The sequence below is a fragment of the Haliotis asinina genome, chromosome 1, assembly GCF_037392515.1.
Source record: "Haliotis asinina isolate JCU_RB_2024 chromosome 1, JCU_Hal_asi_v2, whole genome shotgun sequence".
NCBI classification, from domain to species: domain Eukaryota; kingdom Metazoa; phylum Mollusca; class Gastropoda; order Lepetellida; family Haliotidae; genus Haliotis; species Haliotis asinina.
This window is the reverse complement of record NC_090280.1, coordinates 37515646-37541296: the sequence shown is the minus strand read 5'-3', so window position 1 is coordinate 37541296 and position 25651 is coordinate 37515646. Positions and strand designations below refer to the sequence as shown.

General features: G+C 40.3%; 2 protein-coding genes across 3 annotated transcripts; both read right to left on the bottom strand.

Moving 5' to 3' along the window:
* Positions 1-131: 131 nt before the first annotated feature.
* LOC137278692 (uncharacterized) lies at positions 132-5538 on the bottom strand. Its single transcript, XM_067811207.1, has 6 exons — positions 5306-5538; positions 4617-4970; positions 3714-3776; positions 2996-3109; positions 1783-2271; positions 132-1326 (listed from the first exon to the last, which is right to left on the bottom strand). Exons 1-6 carry the CDS (start codon positions 5427-5429, stop codon positions 1244-1246), a joined length of 1227 nt encoding a protein of 408 aa, XP_067667308.1. The 5' UTR covers positions 5430-5538; the 3' UTR covers positions 132-1243.
* Positions 5539-18946: 13408 nt separating this feature from the next.
* On the bottom strand, positions 18947-25350 carry LOC137291020 (uncharacterized). 2 transcript variants are annotated; one of them, XM_067822269.1, is made up of 4 exons: positions 25124-25350; positions 22708-22954; positions 21366-21699; positions 18947-20221 (listed from the first exon to the last, which is right to left on the bottom strand). In XM_067822269.1, the coding sequence occupies exons 2-4, from the start codon at positions 22942-22944 to the stop codon at positions 19272-19274; spliced, it is 1521 nt and encodes a 506-aa protein (XP_067678370.1). In that variant the 5' UTR covers positions 22945-22954; positions 25124-25350; the 3' UTR covers positions 18947-19271. The 2 variants fall into 2 exon arrangements, with proteins under 2 accessions (XP_067678370.1, XP_067678380.1); XM_067822279.1 differs by having other exon boundaries at positions 25273-25349.
* Positions 25351-25651: the final 301 nt, after the last annotated feature.

Here is a 25651-nt window from a genome sequence, read left to right as displayed (position 1 = left end):
ACAATTTCTTCACCCTTTTTTAATCGTAGAATATATGTAATTTTAATGTATGACTCGATTTCTCTAAATCGCTAACAGCGGAAGATGATAGCTGTCAGCACACATCTTAAGCTGAATAAAAGACTCTGAAATTGATTGGTATAGCGTTGTGTATTTGAAAAGTTGTACAAGCCTTTAGATGGTATACGATGATTTGCAGAAATAATAAATACAGTCGCAGAAAGTGACGGCAGTCACAGATTTATGTGTTTATCGATACCAACGCCACAGAAATAGGCAGAGTTTCAATTTCCAGTGAATACTATTTCCGCATTAATGTCACTTCCTTATGTAGAGGAAAAGCCACACGTTTCGAAACAGTCATGTGATAAAGTTATCTTCAACAACTTTCCTCTTACTGTTGCTTACATGGTCACATAACATAAATATGACTCAGTGGTAATTGATCCCATTAAAGTACACCTCGTGTAGCCATGGATCAGCGTTGACATCGTTCAGAGTCACGTATGTTGAGAATCAAGTTGTAGCCCAGTTGTGACTAGGTTAAATAGGACGATGAATGGAGATGGAGATATGTAGTCGAACAATGCGCGTTGAATGATGCTAGTGGTGTTCCTGATGTTCTTGTAATGGCATTACTTGCTCCTCACTGGATTCTTGTCAGTAAGCGACAGGCGTTAGTTTTACGCCAAATGTAGCAATATTCCAGCTATAAATAATCGGGTCTGGACCAGACAATCCAGTGATTAACAGCATGAACATCCCTTTAGTCGCCTCTTACGACAAGCATAGTCGCCTTTATGGCAAACATGAGTTGCTGAAGACCTATTCTACCCCGCACCTTCACGGGTCCCTTACAGATAGTAACATGCAGAAATGTTTGGCGTGGTGCAAGACAATTGCAACCATAGGAAAAAGCGTAGGGTTCATTAGTCTAATGAAAACCGCTATCTTGACCTCGCTGACATGGATAGGGACGTTGTCACAGCGGGTAATTAATCTTGGCTTCGTGGTTGCTTCAAATATCTTAAAATCAGCACTTGTCTCCAATCAGTTCACATCTTCTATGTGTCAAACGAAACAAGAGCATAAATGTGCGCAAGTCATTCATCTGGGATAGGCAATTCCACTATTTTTAAGTCATGTGTGGAATACATTTTAAAGTTCCCGAGCATCAAAGCCTTCAACGGTTTTTAAAATGTAGTCGCCTTTTAGGGCAAGCATAGATTGCTGAAGGCCTATTCTACGCCGTATCTTCATGGGACGGATTCTCGTTAGTAGAAACAAACATTGCTGTGATGTATTCCGCTGTATTTGTCTGTAGATCTGCAGTGAAAAGAAACATCCGCACATATGTGAACTGTCCCCCTATCAACCACAGGCATTGTACCTATGTCTTAGAACACGTATTTCCTGCTACATAACATACCTTGATTGAACTGATAGCGGTACCATAAATGAGTCATTTCAGTGAGTATATTGCTTTTTGGGGGTAATTTTCAACAAAACAATAAGAGTGTGTAATGTGCAGTTAAATGTTTTGAGTCATGAAATCACACACAATTTACAAAATGCATCATTACATTTTCTTTTATCAGTCTTGCTAATGGCGTGTTTCGTGCGTCCTACTGGTACAGCGCCACCCCTGATGTCTTCCCAAACCAACTCAAACCACCTATTTTCAAATTCCGTTCTATGTTGTCATACACACCCAGAGGAGCTGCAACATGCGCGTCTATAACCAATATGTTTTGACATACAAAGTAAAACACTCGTACATACCGCCGGGTATTGGTTGTAAGTAGGGGTTATCTTCCTTGCCCGTATCAGTATACGGTTGTCTGTCGTGTGTACAGATATCTGAGTATTGCCCATCCTGGTTGTAGTGGGCACCTCCAGTGGTATATTCGTAATGCTCATCCGAGACAATGGTTTCTGCGATCATAGACGGAGTTACAATTCTGCTGTACATCTCTGACCCGTTGGTGACATCTAACGTCACTTCGGAACTAGCATATTCATGGCTAGTATCTGAACTGCTGGATTTGGTGATCACGGATGTGCTTGTATATCCGTCATGAATATCTGACTCAGCGGTTTCTGTAAGAACCTTTGGATTGACATATTCACTGGTATCATCTGATGCACTAGCTCCAGTGATCATTTCGGAACTGGCATATTCGTTGTTCACATCTGACCCACCGGTTTCGGGAACCCAAACTGGATGGGATGGGTCAGATTTACTGGATGTTATAGTCATCTCTCTTGGACCTGAAACGGTACCACGCAGGTAACACGTCATATGTCAGAAACATTTGTAGGCGAAAGAAAACGCAAAAGCACTATCAGTACAGAAATGGATAGAAGTCTAAACCTTTCATGAACAGATTTGACGAAGTAAACCTCTTCTGTTCATCAATCCTACAAGCTGTGCAATTTTGATAACCATCTTAGTCACTCAAGAAGAATCTGGGCAATTTCGCTAAAGAAAATCTCAACAGTGTTACATTAGATACTTATGACTATGTGCCATTTGAATGGAGAAAAACCTCAGGATTGTCCTCCAAAATAGAACTGCACGAACTTGAGTAGCTAAATCTCAATGTTGACCTGTTACTACTTAAAACGAAGCACTCACTGCGGACTCTACACCAGAGAATGGCTACTGCAAGTATGATAATAACTCCCCATCCACCAAAACCAATCACGACGAGCACGTGTCGTGATCACGGCGTGACAATTTGCAGAGGGGAGGGGGGGAGCTCAAATCGATTGGAATCTACACTGTATCAGCAACTCTAATACTTTGATGTTCATCGCTGCATTCCAGCTATATGACGGTAAGTCATAGTAAATAATCGAATCTGAACGGGTTTTTGTTGTTGAATGGGTATTCAGTCTCTATAAAGCAGGCTGCAAGTTGGATGACGGGACAGAGGTTTATGATGATTTCTGTAAACCATAAAACCATAATTATGTAAAATAGTTCGCTTACCTGCGATATGTTTCATGCACACAGCAATGACGATGACGGTGACGATGACGATGACTAGCCCGGCACAGGATCCAGCTATAACGTACACCTTGGGAACATCGGAAGGTGACTTCTCTGAAACAATCAGTATCATCAGATGTAAAACTAAACATGAAGTAACTATGCGAGAGAAACTAATCATGTCTATTCTTCTTATCGGTTGTTGAGGCAATCTTCCTTGTTGTTGAAGAAGTGCGCGTGTCTCACCAGACAGTAAGGAATCATTACTCCCCGCAAGAAATAATAATAACTGCTTCATTACAAACAGGATTAAAACGTGCATGTTAAGACATGTTGTTGCTTCGTCAGTGAAACGTATGAATTAAAAATGATCTCCGTAGTTATGTGAAAAAGGCATTATGGTCTTGCTGTCAAGACCCGTGAAGGTCGGGGTTAGAATTTTGATCTTCAGTAACCCATTCTTGCCATAAAAGGCGACTAGTCTTGCCGTAAGAGGCGACTACCGGGATCGGGTGGCCAGGCTTGCTGACTTGGTGGACACACGCCATCGGTTCACAGTTGCAGATCGATGCTCAAGTTGTTTCTCACTGGATTGCCTGGTCCAGAACCGATTATTTACAGACTGCCGCTATATAACTGGAATATTGCTGAGTGCGTCGTGAAACTAAACTAACTCACTTTGTTTTCAGTATCTAAGTTAAGTATTGTCATCCATCACCTGCAGAAGAAGGTCCATAATGAGTGACAGTGGTGGGAATATGTCCTTCCGCGGTCGTTGCAACTGAAAATAATAAAAAGCGGTTATCTCATGTCAGACTTGTCTAAAACAATCTTAGTGCTTTTACAGCATCTTATACTGTGAAATCGTACAACAAGCTTTAACATGTGGTAAAAAAAGCTAAACAAAATGAAAAATGTCGTAATGCTGGCCATCTATAAAGAGCCCACAAGTATGCCACGGTAACTCCTTAGTACTCCTGGTGACTAACACCATACACGTGATCCGGTCTAGTGAAGTCATATCAACTGGTTCTTGAATATATGGCTTGTGACCGTAAATCGGCGCAGTAGCGCCTCCCAAGACTTACAGGTCCTTTAAGTAGGGCGATATTATATGTTTATCGTCACAAACTAGTTTGACACTTCTGCGATGTTCTAGTTACCGGCCAGGAGGTTACACTAAATACGTCTGTGAATCATGAATGCAGAACTTTTCGATTCACGATACTGCTGGTGCGACTATAATTCACTCTCACACACTGAGGGTAATTACTTACTTAACAACTCAACATGGCAATATTTCTAAGATAAATGTATATTAAAATGCTTGCTGTTGGTATAAAATACTCATACAAATCATTATACTTCGCCACGAATTATAGATTTATGGTTCTATAAAATATACAGTTTATATTCAGGGGTAGACTGGCGAGTATGATCTAAGAAATACTCCTGCGATATCATGGAAATAGGCTCCACACACTGTACCACTGGGAATCGAACCCAGGTCTTTTGCATGAGGAAAGAACGCTTTAACCACTTGACTACCCCATCACGCCTCTCATCACCCTAAGAGTGTGTTAGCTTGCTTGTGCACATGAGGTTGTTTAGGCGTACATACCTGTTGTTGGGATGAGGACTTCCACAGTGAAGCTGTTGCTGTAGTAGTTGCCTATGTGGCATCTCCACACAGACCCGTCATCCAAGCTGGAGTTTATCTGAAGCATTATCTTGTGGCTTTGTTTGTTAGTGGTCACATTTAGGCGTCCTGCGACTTCATTATATTCAGACGTGTTTGAAATATTTGAAAGTCCACCTGCCTCAAGTGTTTGAAATATCTCCTCTGTATTTCTAGACCAAATTACTGCAAATAACGGTGGGGTTTCAGGTGTATTTCTGTTGCAGGACAATAGAAGTGCATCTCCATCTGCTACAGTATCGGGCTCCCCAGAAAGTTGAAGGACAGGAGATGCCACTGGATCAGAAGAAGTTAAATCTAAACAAATAGTGTCCATGGTTGACACGTTTTAGTTTCATATGCATTGTTAAAATTATCGTACGAGTTTATAGCTTATTTACAATGCGTCTTTTTTACCGGCTTACGTCCTGCCCAAATACCAGCATGTGAGGCCTTTTAAGACTTATAGTCTTATGACTTATTTCACCAGGTACCCGTTTTCTTCTGGGAGAACAGGGGCAATATTCAGTGCATAACTTCAGGCTGTGAATATAGATTGAAATGCGTTTGCTTCTGAAGACATCAACAGAATATCCTGTAATAAAAAAATAGTACTTATTATGCAAACTGACCTGTCAGAGTCACCAGCACGTTGCTCAGAGTATACCACGTTGCCACGTGAAAACACATAGCCATTGTCGTAAATGTTTCACTACATCTTGTCTGCCGCAGGCTGCCTGGCACGTAATATTTCATCCTGCCATTGTCCGAAAAGGAAGCAATCACAGTTTAAACTATTTCACATGTAATAATTGTAAAATTATCGTCACCATGCATGAATACTTTGAGAAGCTGTCTGTGAAGCGAGCGTTGTCTGTGCTAATATCACGGAAGTTCCTTACGACTGATAGGAAGTAATCGTCAAAATTATCACCCTCGATGGGTTGAAAGAATGCACTTGGGATATATCTCACTTATGAATACATGCCGTTTAAACACTGAGGAACTTAGTATGAGTACAGTGTCTGAAGTAATGAGTAATGGGTAATGTTCAGATCTAAATCAGGGATTCATTCGATGATATCGTGGCGATTAAATTAGCCAAGAAATCAGATGCTTGTTGTTGTGACAATGATGTCCCACCTAATTAAAATGCTAAACTAGCGTGTAAAACAAACGCCAAAATAATATATTGTCAAAATAATAGTCTCTTTGAAAATAGCTGAAAACACATGTCTTGAACACAACACGTCTATTCCCAGTGAACATTTGCACTCGCATTTCGTATTTTGTGAAGAAAAACGTGTTTGCTTGTTTGCTTTATTGCATTGTGCAATTGCAGTCAGGGGTAGATAATTACGAACATAGTTTGGCCTTCTGTGAGGATACGTAAGCTCTAAAATATTCAGTCAGTACAATTTCTTCACTCTTTTTAAATCGTAGAATATGTGTAATTTTAATGTATGACTCGATTTCTCTAAATCGCTAACAGCGGAAGATGATAGCTGTCAGCACACATCTTAAGCTGAATAAAAGACTCTGAAACTGATTGGTATAGCGTTGTTTATTTGACACGCTGTACAAGCTTCAGATGATATACGATGATTTGCAGAAATAATAAATAAAGCTGCAGAAAGTGACGGCAGTCACAGATTTATGTGTTTATCGATACCAACGCCACAGAAATAGACAGAGTTTCAATTTCCAGTGAATACTATTTCCGCATTAATGTCACTTCCTTATGTAGAGGAAAAGCCACATGTTTCGAAACCGTCATGTGATAAAGCTGTCTTCAACAACTTTCCTCTTACTGTTGCTTACATGGCCACATAACATAAATATGACTCAGTGGTAATTGATCCCATTAAAGTACACCTCGTGTAGCCATGGATCAGTGTTGACATCAGAGTCACGTATGTTGAGAATCGAGTTGTAGCCCAGTTGTGACTAAGTTAAATAGGACGATGAATGGAGATGGAGATATGTAGTCGAATAATGCGCGTTGAATGATGCTAGTGGTGTTCCTGATGTTCTTGCAGTGGCATTACTTGCTCGTCACTGGATTCTTGTCAGTGAGCGACAGACGTTAGTTTTACGCCAAATGTAGCAATATTCCAGCTATAAATAATCGGGTCTGGACCAGACAATCCAGTGATTAACAGCGTAACTGGGAAGCGATGACATGTGTCAACCAAGTCAGCGGAACTGACCACTCGATCCCTTTAGTCGCCTCTTACGACAAGCATAGTCGCCTTTATGGCAAACATGAGTTGCTGAAGACCTATTCTACCCCGGACCTTCACTGGTCCCTTACAGATAGTAACATGCAGAAATGTTTGGCGTGGTGCAAGACAATTGCAACCATAGGAAAAGCCGTAGGGTTGATTATTCTAATGAAAACCGCTATCTTGACCTCGCTGACGTGGATGGGGACGTTGTCACACCGTTTAATCAACCTTGGCTTCGTGGTTGCTTCAAATATCTTAAAATCAGCACTTTTCTCCAATCCGTTCACATCTTCTATGTGTCAAACGAAACAAGAGCATGAATGTGCGCACGTCATTCATCTGCGATAGGCAATTCCACTATTTTTAAGTCATGTGTGGAATAAATTTTAAAGTTCCCGTGCATCAAAGTCTTCAACGGTTCTTAAAATGTAGTCGCCTTTAAGGGCAAGCATAGGTTGCTGAAGGCCTATTCTACGCCGTATCTTCATGGGACGGATTCTCGTTAGTAGAAACAAACATTGCTGTGATGTATTCCGCTGTATTTGTCTGTAGATCTGCAGTGAAAAGAAACATCCGCACATATGTGAACTGTCCCCCTATCAACCACAGTCATTGTACCTATGTCTTAGAACACATATTTCATGCTACATAACATACCTTGATTGAACTGATGGCGGTAACATAAATGAGTCATTTCAGTAAGTATATTGCTTTTGGGGGGTAATTTTCAACAAAACAATAAGAGTGTGTAATGTGCAGTTAAATGTTTTGAGTCATGAAATCACCCACAATTTACAAAATGCATCATTACATTTTCTTTTATCAGTCTTGCTAATGTCGGAATATGTCCGTGTTTCGTGCGTCCTACTGGTACAGCGCCACCCCTGATGTCTTCCCAAACCAACTCAAACCACCTATTTTCAAATTCCGTTCTATGTTGTCATACCCACCCAGAGGAGCTGCAACATGCGCGTCTATAACCAATATGTTTTGCATATTGCCGGGTATTGGTTGTAAGTAGGGGTTATCTTCCTTGCCCGTATCAGTATACGGTTGTCTGTCGCGTGTACAGATATCTGAGTATTGCCCATCCTTATTGTAGTGGGCACCTCCAGTGGTATATTCGTAATGCTCATCCGAGACAATGGTTTCTGCGATCATAGACGGATTTACAATTCTGCTGTACATCTCTGACCCGTTGGTTCCGGTGACATCTAACGTCACTTCGGAACTAGCATATTCATGGCTAGTATCTGAACTGCTGGATTTGGTGATCACGGATGTGCTTGTATATCCGTCATGAATATCTGACTCAGCGGTTTCTGTAAGAACCTTTGGATTGACATATTCACTGGTATCATCTGATGCACTAGCTCCAGTGATCATTTCGGAACTGGCATATTCGTTGTTCACATCTGACCCACCGGTTTCGGGAACCCAAACTGGATGGGATGGGTCAGATTTACTGGATGTTATAGTCATCTCTCTTGGTCCTGAAACGGTACCACGCAGGTAACACGTCATATGTCAGAAACATTTGTAGGCGAAAGAAAACGCAAAAGCACTATCAGTACAGAAATGGATAGAAGTCTAAACCTTTCATGAACAGATTTGACGAAGTAAACCTCTTCTGTTCATCAATCCTACAAGCTGTGCAATTTTGATAACCATCTTAGTCACTCAAGAAGAATCTGGGCAATTTCGCTAAAGAAAATCTCAACATTGTTACATTAGATACTTATGACTATGTGCCATTTGAATGGAGAAAAACCTCAGGATTGTCCTCCAAAATAAAACTGCACGAACTTGAATAGCTAAATCTCAATGTTGACCTGTTACTACTTAAAACGAAGCACTCACTGCGGACTCTACACCAGAGAATGGCTACTGCAAGTATGATAATAACTCCCCATCCACCAAAACCAATCACGACGAGCACGTGTTCAGTGTCCGACTCCGACAAAAAGATAAGGATTTGGTGGGGGTTTTTTTTGCATGCACAGTATGAAAAGATCAGCAGTAATGTCAAAGGTATGTCTACATTTGATATGTATGCCTGGTTGCAGTTTAACATTCCTCTCAGCAATATTCCAGCTACACGGCGTCGGTCTTACATGGTTAGTTGGATTATTGTAATATGAAGACGAATGTAACTTTCATTGCTTAAATGTGTCTTAGAGATTGTTGTACAGTTGTTGTTTTATTACAGCAGATGCCATCGTTGTTTGCTCTTTTCATAGCCAGTTCTCTTCCAGACTGAATACCGGTTTACATCATAGTTTCAGCTACGGGATCACCACATAACACTAAGTATTGCATTATTTTCTTCAATAGTACATGACCTCCGAAATCACGTTGACATATATAGCTCAGAGATACATGTCTAGCTACGGATGGGTGACAGATTGCTGTCTCGGCATTCAAACATATGTGTATACTTACTCACATTTTCGAGGAGGTACATGTTTGAATGATAAAAAAAACACATGTCTGAATGTTACAATGTTTCTTACTTCCGCACTGAGACGACGAGATGGAGGCAACAGTTGTCGAGGTGGAAGCTGGAGAAACAAATTTATGCATTTTCACACTAATCTTTATTAGAAGTCTATGTTAAATATGATTTCCAGTCCATTATTTCATCCAATCCATTATTGATTACTACATGCTTCTGAGGTCAGATACAAGATTTGTTTCACGTTATAGGACGAAATGAATGCTCGAAAACTTGTGTCCGTACCTTTAGTACTGTCCTTAAGTCCTTGGTTTGCTATTGTAGTGTCACCAAGAGCAGAATCTACAAATCATTGTACTTTCTGTTGGACTTATGAACTAGTTATATATATATATATATATATATATATATATATATATATATATATATATATATATATATATATATATATATATATATATATATATATATATATATATATATGTAGGACACATATATATAATTGTATGACCATAGCAGCAAATGAGGTAAAAGACGTGGATATTGTCAGTACCCCTCACATACACTTCCTTGTACGTATGCTGCTGGCAACACAGACACAATTATTCCATTCACTCCATCCGTCACTCGTGGTGTTCATAAAACCTTATGCTAGTTACGAGTACAGTTCCCTGCAAGTTGAATCAAGACAGGTGTACGTACCAACTACAATAGTCAGGTTGTTACTGTAATAGTCGTCCATGCTACATGTCAACACAGACCCGTCGTCCAGGCTGGAGTTAATCTGGAGCATCACTTTGTGTTTTTGATGGCTGGTGGTCACGCTGATACGTCCAGAAACTTTATCATATTCCTCTGAATATGGGGGAAATACACCCCCATGAACTGTTTGAAATATCGCATCTGTGTTTCTGTACCATGTCACTCCTATTAACGGTGGGGCATCATCCGTAATTCTATTGCAGGACAACGTAAGAATGCTTCCCTCTGTTACAGGAACAGGTTCCCCGGTAAGACCGAGGGCAGCTAATGCCACTGGAAAATTAAAGTGCCTACAGTTAGCTAACTGTCTCGTATAGTGAGTATCGTTACTCCTGATTTGGACGGCGATGTTATAAACAGATTTGTGCTTGATATATATGTGAGGACATATTAGGAACTGTTTGAAACATTCCTCTCTGAATCCACACAATATTGCATCCATTAAGGATGAGGCATCTGTGTATGATCGTAGCTAACGAACATCAGTGATGAGTATCACCACGCAGTACACTGTCCTTGGCGACATGACCGGTTTTGATTAGCCCCAGGCAACTTCTACTTATCATATGACTGTAGTGATGATCCGATCAGGGTTTGGAACTAGGTTACGTGTTCTCCCGATGTTGCTCATGTTATCACTCTCCGGTGTACGTGGTAGAGACACGGTTATGCACGGTTTAACTTCCCACGCTAGTTTTAATGATAATTATGGCATTGTAGTTGTATTACCGTCCTTTGTCGACAGGTTTGTTTTTATAGTAGACATAATTATATTGTATTTCAGCGTTAAATGCTTTCGTCACGATATGGCTGAAATCTTGCCGATGTTACCTTAAATATTAACTCATTCACTCGCTCTCTCACTCACTAATTTGGAGGTTGAAGTAAAAAAATTATTGTCCTCCTGAGAGGGTACGTAAGTCCAAAAACATTCACAGTAAATTTAAGTCTACCAGGTTTTTAATCGTAGTATTCTTGTTGTTTTAATTTTGACTAGCATTTTGTATACTCGCCAGCGACTGAATCGATGATGTAAATCCAACTTGGGTCCATGCAGGTAGCAAAGATACTGTAAGTCCCCATGGTCCCTAGTATGGTGATCTACCTTCAGTTGCTGGCGATCTATAGCCTGTTTTATGCTGTATTGTCCTTATAGTTGAAATGTTTTAATCTAATTACTAGTTTTATATTCTCTGTGATATTCTAGTTGGTTTTACTGTCCTTCGTTGACAGATTTTTATAACGTGCCATTAATTAATATGTAGCTTTGTAACTAATCGCTCTCGTCACGATATGGCTGAAATATTGCCGATAAATATATTAGCTCACTCACTCATTATCAGCTCCTGTAGCAGTATCATGATCTTGATCAAGAGCAGATGAAGTTCATGAATAGAAAAAGTTTCACTAAAATCTTCCCCATTATCTGAATTGAAATTACATTAATAGCTTTCTTTTCTTGTTGTTTCTGATACTGCTGGAATCTAGGTACATAATTAGAAGAAGAAGAGTGTTTAGCGAAGTTTATTTGCAATATCTGATTTATCAGTAAGCAATTGATCTCCATGTTTCAGATGATGAACACTAGATTTAGTACATTTACCTTTAATTTTCTGGACCATGTTCCATATCTTGGACATGGGTGTCCGAGAATATACCTTAGAGTATTACTAATACTCTGTATAATATAGAGTCATACCACGTGTGCGTGGTAGAGACTCGGTCATGTAGGTTTTAAGATCCCAGATTAGTTTTAATTCTAATTGTGATATTCTAGCTGTATTACTGTCCTTCGTGTTAAATAATCTCACGATATGGCTGAACTATTGCCGATGTGACGTTAAATATTAACTCACTCAGGGTTGTTCCAACATCCCATGCATCAGTTCTGCAGAACCTAGCTCTTGTGAATATCACCCCACAGGGAATCTGGTTCAAACAGCAAATATAATTAAGGCCAAAACAAAATTTATATTTTGTGCCAGTGTTACATGACCCCATCAGTTTAAAGACTGCACAGTACATTCACAAGGATGATCGTAACTTGTGTACAGGACAATAAGCTCATACAATGGGAGTTCACAAACAAATAGTAGATAACACTGAATTATTTGAAATATCCAACAGCTCACAATAGCTATTTGGCACCACTACAAATACTGACTTCATGTAGAGAGAGTGAATTAAAATTTAAAGTCACATCGGCAATATGTCAGCCATATCGTGACTGAAACAAGTTGGACGTAAATTATACAAATCTACCAACGAAGGACAGTAAAACCAACAAGAATATCACAGTAATTTATAAGTAAAACTAACATATATCTTGAACATATATATATCAAATGCGGACAAGACAGAATGAAAATGGGTTATAGATCGCCAACAGGTGAAGGTAGATCACCATGCTAGCGACCATGGGGACTTACAGTGCATTTGCTACCAGCATGGGGACTTCTTCGAGGTGCAGTGCCACCAAATATGCAGGTGATCAAGCAATAACTGTCAGGCTGCTGCGTGAAGGGTGTCAGAGAAATGACAAGAATAATGTACACACATGTACCTGATCCCTCCACACCAGCTTCCAGATTGATGTCATGCCTGCTAAACAATAAGACAAGGAGTGTGTTAAGACAGGAGATGCATATGATATGCGCTTTTTCCGTAATTGGATATGATGCTCAAAGCACAGAGAGGAGTGCTCAGAAACCATAGTATTATTTAACTGGTATAAATACTGTATTAGTGAGTGAGTGAGTTGAGGTTTATGCCGCTTTTACTGCGCTATTCCAGCAATATCACGGAACACCAGAAATGGGCTTTAGTCATAGTACCCATATGGGGAATAGAACCCGATCATTCAGCGTGATGTGCGAGTGCTTTAACTACTAGACTACCCTACTGCCCCGAATATTGTATTAGACAAACAAACAGTGCAAGTGTTGAGACTGAATACTAGTAGAAAAACACATGCGTGAAAAACTCTTTATAATTATGTACATGTCACTATAAAATGAAATATTCCTATCGATGCCTTTGATCACAGAATTTGGTTATGCGGCAGATGCATTTCTAGTATGGTACGTTCATGCACAAGTTTTTTTGTGTTACCCTGATATTAACCGTTGCTTTCCAAATTGCAGTTGTAACATTTCTGAACGATCGAATACCTTTATTCTGGAGATCTGGTCATACTGAAAATGTCCATATTCATAACAATAGTTTCCTGTCTGATTCAACCAGATTCAACCAGATTTGATTAAATGATACTGTTGATTATGGGTATGCTTGTCAATCTGACAGGGAGGAGCCACGGCATTTGTGTCCAGGTGATACACCACTGTGAGCTTTCTTACTGGAATAAAGAGTTTCTTTGATCGATCATACTTAATCCAATAATGAAACAAAAGACGTAAAAGTGGTTTATGATTGGGGTAGGTTAACGTGATAAAAAAGTACATTTTCCCAAGACTCTACGAGGCGAATACTGAATACTCAGTTGAATACTCATAAGAAAAAATATTGCTAAACCCATCATGTCTTTATGCATCAGGGTTTGTTTGGCTGGTCAAATACAAACAGTCCTACTGTGACAGTGCACAATTTATCTTTGTATTCTTCATATTTGTATATTTTTTTTGTATGTATGTATTTTGTATATGTTTGCCACTTATATCTTTCTGTGAGTTCACATTCATTTTGAAGAGTTGCAATTTTGAAATGTCACATTAATAAGCCTTCATGTCATGGTTCAAACTGGTGTAACGCACCTGGCAAGAATAATTAACACAGGCCATATACCATTGAACATGTCACTCTTAAAACTCAAGCTATTGTTTATTGCACTAGCAAATGTCTTAATGACAAGTGGTATAGACATCCAGACCACAACTGCAATAAATCCAGTCTAATTAACCCCAAGCTAATTAGCCCCAACTACTGTTGTCACGGCCAGGTGACATCAGCTGTAGGAAGTTGTAAAACAAACCGTAATTAAGTCGGTGTAATAATCCTGTAACGGTCACGTGACTACCCTTCCAAAAATTCATTTCGGCTTGTTCAATCAGTGACCAATAGTAAAAATATCTGATCTTGGTCAACCAATCAAAATGGTAATTAAAACACCGATTGCACCTTTTAGGCCAATCACAAAAGAATTCCAACATTGATCAGTAGTGTTTCGGCTATAAAAAGAGGTCAGTGATTTCTTGTCTACACACTTGACCTCACAATAAATGTTGAAACACCTCCCTGACTGATCATTGACTTACGGAATTCTACATTCTATTTAAGGTAAGCTTTCTTGTACAACTCTGATATTATATTATTTAATGCCATGACTAAAATGTCTTATTTATGAATAGAAAGTGGCAATATCATGTATATAGTGTCTTTGCATGAACATCGTCATGCATAATGTCAAAGTCTTTACTGACTGTGTAATAGTGTCTTTGTATGAACATCGTCATGCATAATGTCAAAGTCTTTACTGACTGTGTAATAGTGTCTTTGTATGAACATCGTCATGCATAATGTCGAAGCCGTTACTGACTATGTAATATTGTCTTTGTATGAACATCGTCATGCATAATGTCAAAGTCTTTACTGACTGTGTAATAGTGTCTTTGTATGAACATCGTCATGCATAATGTCAAAGTCGTTACTGACTATGTAATATTGTCTTTGTATGAACATCGTCATGCATAATGTCGAAGCCGTTACTGACTATGTAATATTGTATTTGCATGAATATCATCATGCATAATGTCAAAGTCGTTACTGACTATGTAATATTGTATTTGCATGAACATCGTCATGCATAATATCTCAGTCGTTATTTGAACATGTAAGTGAAGTAGATGTGCTGTCATGGATTAGTTGTGCCTGTGTTGCACTCATGTATGGACACATTAGATGTACTTTGCATCATCATTATGCTAATAGTGAACGAAAGTGAATATTTGGTTCAATAGCAAATATCATTTATATATGTTTTACATAACGACAGCTGAGGCACAATTGAGATATGTGTTAAAAGGATTTGTATGAATATGCTTTCCCATTATGATTAGTATTTGATGTTATGTTGAAAAAGGAAATGTTATAACTGTTACAGATTTAAGCTCGACCATTTGAGACGCTAATTCCCCCTCAAAATGTGTATATTCGATTATTGTTTAAATATCTTTTATGTATATGTATTTATGTATTACACACTTGACCTCACAATAAATGTTGAAACATCTCCCTGACTGATCATTGACTTACGGAATTCTACATTCTATTTAAGCTATGAGCTGGTTACCCCACACGAACCAGTTGACACTACTATAGTCATGTTACGCAGACGATGTCTTCATACTTTTGATGAACGTTCGTTCAGGAGTAACTCCCGCCGCACCCTAAGCTTACCTTTCCGTTACAATATAACATCACAGAGACGTCGATCCATTCCTTCTGCATGGGTGTATCACTCTTCACTGAAGATTAACACACAACTGTGATGAAGTGTTTACGTTCGAGATGTTGAATACACGTATTAATGTACGTCCACCCAAAAAGTATTCATACACAGTTTCCTGGAGGAAAGTATGATCATGACAAATTTACTGTCATCATGAATGATTCATTCGGACATAACAGTAGGTCTCATAGGTTTTCCTGCAAAAGATTAACGCGTTCACTTGGAACAAGGTATTTTTTATAATTGAAATCAATCGCATTCAGTCGTGTGCACCAGACGCAATGGTTCACCAACAGAGGTTTACAAGTGCACAAAAATACAGGTAAAGCTACTGATTGCCTCCGGATGCTACCAGGTCACAATGGTCAAATGAAGCAATGGCTTTATCTTTACAATGGTTTGTAGAAGCATGTCAGAACACAATTCAAATCTGTGACTGATCTGTGTTAACTTGTGTAACAACTATGTACATGTAGCAACATTCCCCCTCATATCTGTAGCTGTGAAGGGATGGTGAGTGAGTGAGTGAAGTGTTACGCCGCGTTTAGGTATATTCCGGCAATGTCACGGCGGAGTGACACCACAGTAAGGGTCTTCACACATTGTACCCACGTGAGCAATCGAACCCGGGGCTTCGGGTGTCTATGTGTCTGTTGTCAGTAAACCACAGAACATAAAGCTTTCGTTGTTACTTTCGTTACAAACGTTACATTTTGCAAGCGACCATCGGGTCAGGTCACTCTCATCTGGTTAATGCATGACATCGTATGCCAATAGATCGCCTGCTCATGATATTAAGCACTGGATTGTTTGGTTCAAACTCGATTACCTTGAGAGTGGCGATATACAGCTGGAATGCTGCTACGCCAGGCTTCCAACAATTGAACAAGAACTACTTTCCTTTGTAGTTACAGGCTTAAACATTTGCTAACAAGAAAATAGGTTGGAGTTGAGTGAGTGAGTTAATATTTAACGTCACATCGGCAATATTGCATCCATATCGTGACGAGAACTTTTAACAGTGAAAAGGACTTTATGTATATTATGAAACCAGTCTAAAAATATATGTATGTTATAAAAAAAAAAGACGGACGGTACAACCACCAGAATAGCACAGCTGGAATTACATTAGCGTGGAAAGTTAAAACTAATGGCACTATTTGGAAGTACAATATAAAATTTGGCTGTATCACCAACAACTGAAGGTAGATCACCTTACTAGGTGCAGTGGGGAATTACAGTACATTTCTTTCATGTATGGCCGAACTAGTTCGGAGTGAGAGAGTTAAAATTTAACGTCACTTCGACAATATTGCAGCCATATGAACTAGGTCGGAGGTAGCAAAGGTATGGTTCAGTTATATTCACCATGAAGCAGGAATCATGGGGTGCTAAGCTGACAAATGGCGATCTGAAATGCCGTTAAGAGTAAAGATGAACAAAACCGAATCATCACCCTGCCATAATCTTGTTTATATACCCATTGTCAGTTGACGACCAGTGTATACAAAGGAGCTAGAGATCATTAGCAACCAAAGCATACTCGGGAAGGCCAGTAATGCAGTGATACAGTGATGCAGTGATACAAAGATGCAGTGGGGATGTACATTGCATACGTTAGAGATGAGATGGGGGCAAGTGATCTACTGGCTGGATATGCAATCCAAACATGAAACGGCATGTTCTACGAAATAGTGAAGTCCATAAATATTCTTTTTTCTTCTTATTCCTTGTGATGGAAGCATCTTAGTCCACTGTGAGTTATGTATGCACATACGTACATAGCACGTGTACGTATCTGTTTTACGAATAAACTACTTGAGATGAAATTGTAATGCCGGAATGATCTCACCAGAATGGAGCGGAATCACAGTCGCTTCATCTGCACACGAATAGAAAAATGATAACATATCACCTAATGCATATTTTAATGGCGCTTCATTATTTACGTCAGATGCTCTGAACATGTTTGGCCGTATAAGTGACTAGGTGGGTCAGTGAGTTTATTTTTGAAGTCACGTCGGCAATATTTCAGCCATATCGTGACTAAAATGCCGTGGTCAAATGTAACATATGTCAGTCAGGGGAAGTCGCGGTGGTTGAGCGGGTTAGGCGTCTGTGTGTTGGCGATTCGGTGCCTGAATCTGAGGGTGTGGGTTCGAATCCCTTATGGAACTCAGTTAAAAAAAACTTCTGAAAATTGTACATTAATAAGAAACGTAATCCCCAAAAATGACGCATGTTAAATACAAGGTGTGGGCTAGAATTCAGGATAGGACTCAGTTAAGAAAAGTACTGGACTTTACCAAGAAAGTGCAATGCCAATAACATATGTTAAATACATATATTGTATGAAAATCTGTCTACGAATGCTAGCAAAATTACGATATTATCACGCAGTTGTTAAAACTAGAACATGGGAAATTAGAATATCACACTAGCTAACGACACGTACATATAAAAATGGCAAGAGACTGCTAACCACGGAATCCAGGCCCCCTGCTAGGAACGGCGGAGATTTATACTACCTGGGAATACACCAACAATAACAACTAAGGAGCCAAAGTGACGCTCCAATCATTTTCGAGTACAAAGTAATGCCCTGATTCATTCATGTCCCATTCCACATAAATGATAACTACTCTTGAAGAATGCGATTAGCAGATAACAGAAGACAACAGCTATACCTTGACATAAAGCTATGGTCGATTCCAAACTGTTAGATATTAAACTCGGATCATGTTCACGCGGTTGGAAGATCTGGCTGAGGCGATCTTGTGGATAATGGTGACACTTGCCGCTGTCATCCTTATACAAGGTACATGGCCTCTAAAATCTGGTTACATGTACATAAGCTTCGACATGACAGAGATGAACGATGTGGATGAAGGGATCTTGTACAGAATGGTGACTCTTACCCACATCATCTTTAATCACACATGAGCATCAATCTACCCAACTGGAATACGACCAAGCGTGAAGACCCGATCCCGTCAGTCGACTGTTGCAGCAAGCATGGGATACTGAAGATCAAATCCAAACCGGATCTACATATCATGAAGATTTCAGTCAACATTCAACATTCTGTTACAGCCCTATGCGGGCCTTCATCTGGACCTCCAGTTAAGGTAAATAAGGGCTGATAACGCACTCCATGACAGATGTGGACAAAGACTTGATCGGCCAGACAAAAACTCGAAGACATAAGAATACAAAACAAAAACTCAACCCCAACCCGAAAAAAAGAAATACAAAAACCCCAAACCCCTCCCCCTCCACCTGAAAAAAACAGAAAAAATCCAAGACAAGACAAAAAAACAATAAACTAAAACACACAAGCAAACAAAAACCCAGAAAACATACACAAAACACAATAGCTTTAAAACGTTCATGGCGACTTAAAAGTCACAAACTTGTTTTTGTTGTCAAAACAAAACATATGCCCAAATGCCAGATGTACTTTCCTTCATAATTTATCATTTCTCGTCATTCAGAAAAAGGAACACAAAACAGTATTGTCTGCATTAAACACGATATCCGTTTGGTAAGGAAAACTCGATTTTTTAGGAATATTTGAACTGCCATTGAGATAAATACTGGGAGTCATGTTATGAAATGCAGTTATGAAACATGTAAGTCCTTCCTGTGAGTTATCGGTCATGAAATGGTCAATTCACAGATCTCAATTGCTACATTCGAGTACTGAGCACCTCAGCCTCCGGAATCTTCCAATACTTAACGATCCCATCTGCTTGGGCAATGTACAAGGTATGTTCCTGTACACAGAGCCCGCAGGGCTTGGTCACTGAATCGCCACCGTCCAAAAGAACGCTCACAGACTGTCCCGTGGAATCAAAACTCAGGACTCTGTTCGCACCCTCGTCCGCTACGAGTATGTCGCTTCCATGATGAGCAATACCTCTCAGCCTGGATCTACAGCTGTCAGCCAGGCGCACGCTGAAAACTTCATGTCCGTCTCGAGACAGACACACCAAGGTGTTGCTCTGCCAATCGGACACTGTTATTGTAGAGAACACTTGAACTGCACTCGGATGTTGAGTTGACCCAAGTTGGAATGTCTTAAGGAGTTGTCCTTGAACGCTGATTACCTCAACGGACTGGGTCTCCTGGCAACACGCAGCGACCTTCCAGCTGTCCATCACAGCGACTCCACAGTACTGTCTGGGAGTCGGGAGCGTACTGACCTCTTCCATCCTGTTCACGTCAATGATGCTGAGAGTCTTCATATCCATGAAACTCACAATGACTTTCTGGTCATCTAAAGCAGCAAATGAAACTGGTATGGCTTTAAGGTCCAATGACTTTACAGATCTGTCGGAAAGGGACACGCTTTTTATGCTCTTGTTTGCCATGTCGAGAACCACTGCAAACTTTGCGTCCGCCACCTTCATCACGAGGATGTCAGTGAGGTCGGGGGTGTGAGCGTCTTGGGCCGTTCTAGTGTTTATTGGTGTCAACGTGGTTGGAGACATTGTTGACTTGGGCAGTGGACAACGAGGTGCCGGTTGCTGGGTGTTGGCTTGTTGAGGGCAGTCCTGGGGAGACAGGGAGTAGGGGCATGGTCGACTGGCCTCACTCTCGGATCTGTGGTATATAGTCTTCACGGGTGTCTCTGCCTCTGAAATGTGGAACGTACGTTGGGTAAGCATACATTCATTCATGGAAATCAGAAAAAAGTCTGCTGAGATAGTTCCCAATACACATTCACGCATTGTTTCAAATATAATTAGGAACTTATGTCAAAGCCACCAGATACACCAAGTCTTTAAAAACCTAATACGACTTACCCATTCCCATTTGGATGGACTGGGTCACAGTAATTTGTCCAAGTTTACTGGACGTTGCTGTGCCCGCAACTGGGTGTTTGCGCGTCTTCATATGGGCAACATCTGGTCATTTACTAACGGATACGTGGTTTCTTTTAAGTACACAGGGTTGTGCACTGTACACCAGGTGTTGTCACAACACGGAAAGACTCTGCTCACAAAGTTGACTCAAAGGCATTTACACCCGGTCACAGGTGGGTTCGATCCCGACACCTCAAGCTTGCTTGATCAATAGCCTGGTGCCTTAGATAGCTCGCGCACCACGCCCATGAACCTAAATATTGTCTCAGGTAAAGTGACTTTTAAGCTGCATTTCGAACCTGTCGTGTAGCATCATTAGATAAGCGTAAGTTATTATTGTAAATAACTCAAGCGGTAGTTTATATTATTTCATTTAACCATAGTTAATTATGTGATATTAATCTGCAGATAGTAATCCAGCCATAACCCCCCTTGTCCATCTGGCTTCCACGCTTCGTTGAAATCATCACTAGTGCACTTCAACCGACTTACTGATTATCATCTCATAGTACATCAATTGTATTAACTCTACTTCAATCACATGTCATCACTCTTTACATCAGCCTCCTCTGCTCATACCACCGATGAGATATCCGATGTACATCAGCCTTGTTAGTAGTATAGACTCAGTATGCAGTAATGTATATTTTCTCCCTGTTAGAAATTGCTGTATCATTTGCGTGATAACAGTGTTAGTATCTACGCCGAAACGTCGCACTCATTTCCGTACAGAAGTTTATTATCCATAGCATTTGGTTTTTCTTCATATGTACAGCTACTAAAATGCCTCTCAAGACATCAAGCAAAGTAATGAGTACAGTGCCGGGAAACTGGATCGAAGGTGTCAAGACTGAACATCAAAGCAACAACACCTGAATTCATTGTAATTTTAGCTGTGACTCTTCCATCACTTACTGGGGAAAGTGTTGGCACGGACGAAAGGCGAAGGGGCTTCGTGGGTAACCGTCTCCTGGATAGGGGAACTGAAAGTCCGACCAGCTGGTCGCCTTGACGAGGTCATGGCTTCAGGCCCTGAGCCAGGGACACCCATTGGGTACAGATTGTACGGGAGACCATCGTTGTTGGCTCGCTGGTCAAATGGTGGCCGACTTTGACCCGTATCTAAATGACCTTGACCTCTGTCCGGCACTGCAGCCTGTCTGGGTACTTGTTGACTGACGGTGGACTTTCCTTGACCTTGACAGTGTGCCCCAGAAGGTCTACTTCTTCGAACGTCTGCTGTTAATCTCTAAACAAAGACTTCAAATGAGCGCATGCATTTTTGTTTACATAAGGAATCCATACAAACAAAGTGAAACCAATTTTAGCCGCGCCCATTCAAGTCAGTTGTCAGAATGTCAAAATAAATAATTAAAGTTAAATAGGTACTAATGAAAATCGTTAATCCTGGGTGTTTATTGGTCTTTGCCAATGTTTTGGACTTACGGGACACTACAGGAATGGCACCATAGGTGTCGTTGTATTTATAGCAACAATACGATGTGTTGATTCCTTGGTGACAAAACATACTATTCTCCATCTTTGAAGGGGTTGCATCGGTTACAATAAAGGGGTGGATTCGATAGGAATTACTGTTTGTTAAGCTTAAGATTGTGTGAAATGTGTCCCTGTAACTATGTGGAAAATGAGTATCACTGCTTACGATGACCTACGTAACCGTTTTATTCCCGCTGATGTTTTCACTCATCCAACCGTGTGTAAATTCAACCGACCAGTGTGTAATGCTACTCCTAAGGTCTTACGAAATCTTGCTATGTTTATATCTTACGCTAATGATCGGCATCACTGCAGGCTGAAGGCTGCAAATGTATCTGTATCATGGCCGATGGCCTACATTCACATGAATAAAGAAAGACCAAAAATTTCACTGATCATGAGTGAGCGAGTTTTAGGGTCTTATCGGCCATATTGGGATAAGAATATGTAAAGATATTAGTAAAGATTAGTAAAGATGAATAGATGTAGATTACTAAAACGAATAATATGTAATATTACGTAATAATAGGTAAAGTAAAACCAGCATAGTGAACTGTAAAACGAGTATCAATGATGTGAAAAACTAGGAGCTGAACATTAAAAGGATATCATTAACGTAAACAATGAACATAAAATTGGGTATAGATCGCAGACAACTGAAAGCAGATCACCCTCACAAGGTCTTTAGTAGCTTTATCTGTCAACGTGAGTGCAAAGCATAAAAAGAAACATGAACAGATTAACATTCATCAGTACGCACCTGTCCTGTTTCCTGCTGGTTAGGACGTGGCTGTGGATGCGCTTGGTCCTCCGCCGCAGACGCAGCCGCTCCAGACTCTGCGCCGACAACAATGCTATAGTTGACGTTGATGCGGGTACCAGCAGGGAGGTTCTGAGGAAGTTGCGGAATACTGTGATGGACTACGGTGATATTGTTGTGGTCACCCACAGCAACTGCCTGTCCACTCACTGCCGATGTCTCCGAAGCTTCCGCCATCACCCAGAACCTAATTTAGAGAAAGAGAATTTCACCCATATTTTCAAAAGGAGCTGCCTGCTTCTTTGAAAGGCTGGCATTTTACATTAGGGTCACATGTGTTAAGAGTTTTTCCTTCAGTCATAACTAACCAAATATTTGCCAAATTATCGTATTAACAAGAAATTTACAACTCAGGAGCAAAACAAACTGAGTCTTGGCCCTGCGTTTTGGTTCGGTCTGTTTTCATACGGAAACACTCATGAGGAAAACGCTTATCATGGATGGCCTCGGATATATATCCGATACTCCAGTCTTTGAAATTGTTGATACCAAATTTAGTTCAGTTTTATTATTGTGCCAGTTTGGGGATTAGACATGGTAACATATAACGTTTGCAGGCCTTCAGCAGATCCCGTGGTGTTTAGCAATTTTCCAGCAATATCACAGCGTGGGACACAGAAATGGGCTTCACATATAGTACCTTTTTACTGAAAGCAGTACTTACTTAATGTAGCCATAAAAGCCTAATGCAGATGTAAGGCACATAAACAATTTACTGAGATGGGGGGATATCTCAGATCTTGAGAGAAAACTGAACTTGTCAGTTTTTTTCTTACAGTGTGAGTGAGTGAGTTAATATTTAACGTCACATCGGCAGTATTTCAGCCATGTCATGACGAGAACATTCAACTATGAAAAATACCATATGTACATTATAAAACCTGTCAATGAAGGACAGTAAAACAACTAGACTATCACGATTTGAATTAAAACTAGCATGGACAGTTAAAACTAATGTCACTATTTAGACAGTACAATATATAAACAGGCTATAGATCTCCAACAACAAAAGGTAGATCACCACACCAGGGATTTCTTTTGTTACAGCACTTGAGACTATGAATATGATTCCTTATAAACATGTCAGTTGTTTATTGATTTCAAAGGACTGTTCACTATTACATATAATAATCGTTATCCGAATTTACACTAATTTGTGTCTGTAGTATACAACTTAAATTTCAAGAAGTACAACATTCAGCAATAACATTGAGTGAGTGTGGTGTTACGCCGCTCATAGCAATATTCCAGCAATATCACGGCAAGACACCAGCGATGGGCTTCACTCATTGTACCCCTATGGAATCCAACCCGTGGTCTTCGACAAGGCTTTAATCACTAGGCATCCCCACCGCCCCCAAGCAACAACAACATCGACCAAAAAGTAGTGATCATTTATCTCATGATAAGTATTGATACTGTGATATTCATCTTGTTTCGTCTCTTAAGGTCGCGGGAACCTTAATGCTGGTAAAACATACCTTAACTTGATAGCCTGCGTTGGCGCCTGTTAGTAATGAATGACAAGTCTTCGATGCTAATACACGTAGACAGTTTAAATTAACTTACAAGTTAACTCCCAACACGCTATAACACCTGCAGAAAGGAACCCTCCATACGACAGGACAACGCACCTCCGTTAATGGCTGGCAAAATAAATAACGCACACCCTATAAATCTGAGGGTAAAAACCCAGCCGTCTTACCCAAAATAGCATGCGTTAGGTTACCGCAGTCGAGCGTCACCCGTGAAAGTAGGTCATACATTGTTTGTTGACAAGAACGAAGTAGCTGTGTTAGAAGGCAGTCTATGTGTCTGAAGGTTCTAAATAACTAATGCACTAGCAAGGCGTGTCTAGTGTTTGTCTTTCTTAAAACGTTGTAATTCAGTGAGACTGTTGGAGAGTGTGAACGACATTGGATTATTTGCAATCGCCATATCTATATTCTTGTGAGCGAGTGTAGTTTTACGCCGAACTGAGTAATAATCCAGCTATATTTCAGCGGCCTGATAATAATCGAGTCTGTACCAGACAATTCAGTGATCAACAGCATGAACATCGATTTGGAACAGATCTATAACCTAACGCGCTGACAATACTTTCGCCTTCACTGGCAATCAGTGTCTGCTCCTCAAATTCCATCACAACGCGGGTGTGTTGACGTGCATCAGTGTACTCACAGACGCTGCAGCTCGATGTACAGAGATACGTGTAAATAACACCATAGTCATATTGAATCACTATTAGCCTGATTGTGTTTCTGGAACCGCTATAGGATAGACACACACGCAGAGATGTGACTGGATTAATGCCCTGTCATTCCTATGACAAAAGAAGGACCAGGAAACCACCTACCTTGTCACTCCAGAAGTCGTTCTCACTGCTCAGGTTACTGTGGGAAAGTTGACATTGTAGTCGTTACGGTCAAAGAAGTCAAACGATACCCATCATTGCTGTAAAGACATGATGCAGGTACCAATGTTTACTATGTGAGCTCAACGTACCTGGAAGACCGATGGTTCTTTTGAAAATATCTGGAAAACTCCGACGCGTTCCGGGAAAATCCAGAGGGGATTCCCCTTAAATCTTCAAACCAATCGGATTTAAAGATAACTCACCTCAAACGTGAACTAGTTTCACGAACTGGTTTACAAGTATAGCTATCCGAGTTTAGTTGTGAAAGTGAGTCCGCTCTCCTTGTATCAGAAAACCGGTTTACAACGAACTGTCTGTGCCCGCACATCAGTGGAGCTGTTGAAGTGGCGCTCCCAGCATTCATGTTAAAAGGGTAGGCTCATACATGCCGTATTGTCGCTGGCCTAACAGGGCTGTCGATACATGCCACCTTGCACTGCGCATATTGTTGCTAGTGCCATGTCGCAT

What these genes read in the sequence shown, in the direction of transcription:
- LOC137278692 (XM_067811207.1), bottom strand. Translation starts at nt 5,429, where the DNA reads ATGAAATATTACGTGCCAGGCAGCCTGCGGCAGACAAGATGTAGTGAA. An exon ending in CGTGCTGGTGACTCTGACAG is followed by an intron (nt 4,971 to 5,305) that starts GTCAGTTTGCAT and finishes CTTCTGATCCAG; the next exon opens with TGGCATCTCCTGTCCTTCAA. An exon ending in TTATGGACCTTCTTCTGCAG is followed by an intron (nt 3,110 to 3,713) that starts GTGATGGATGAC and finishes TGATTGTTTCAG; the next exon opens with AGAAGTCACCTTCCGATGTT.
- LOC137291020 (XM_067822269.1), bottom strand. Translation starts at nt 22,944, where the DNA reads ATGGCGGAAGCTTCGGAGACATCGGCAGTGAGTGGACAGGCAGTTGCT. An exon ending in ACCAGCAGGAAACAGGACAG is followed by an intron (nt 21,700 to 22,707) that starts GTGCGTACTGAT and finishes GTCTTTGTTTAG; the next exon opens with AGATTAACAGCAGACGTTCG. An exon ending in CCGTGCCAACACTTTCCCCA is followed by an intron (nt 20,222 to 21,365) that starts GTAAGTGATGGA and finishes TCCACATTTCAG; the next exon opens with AGGCAGAGACACCCGTGAAG.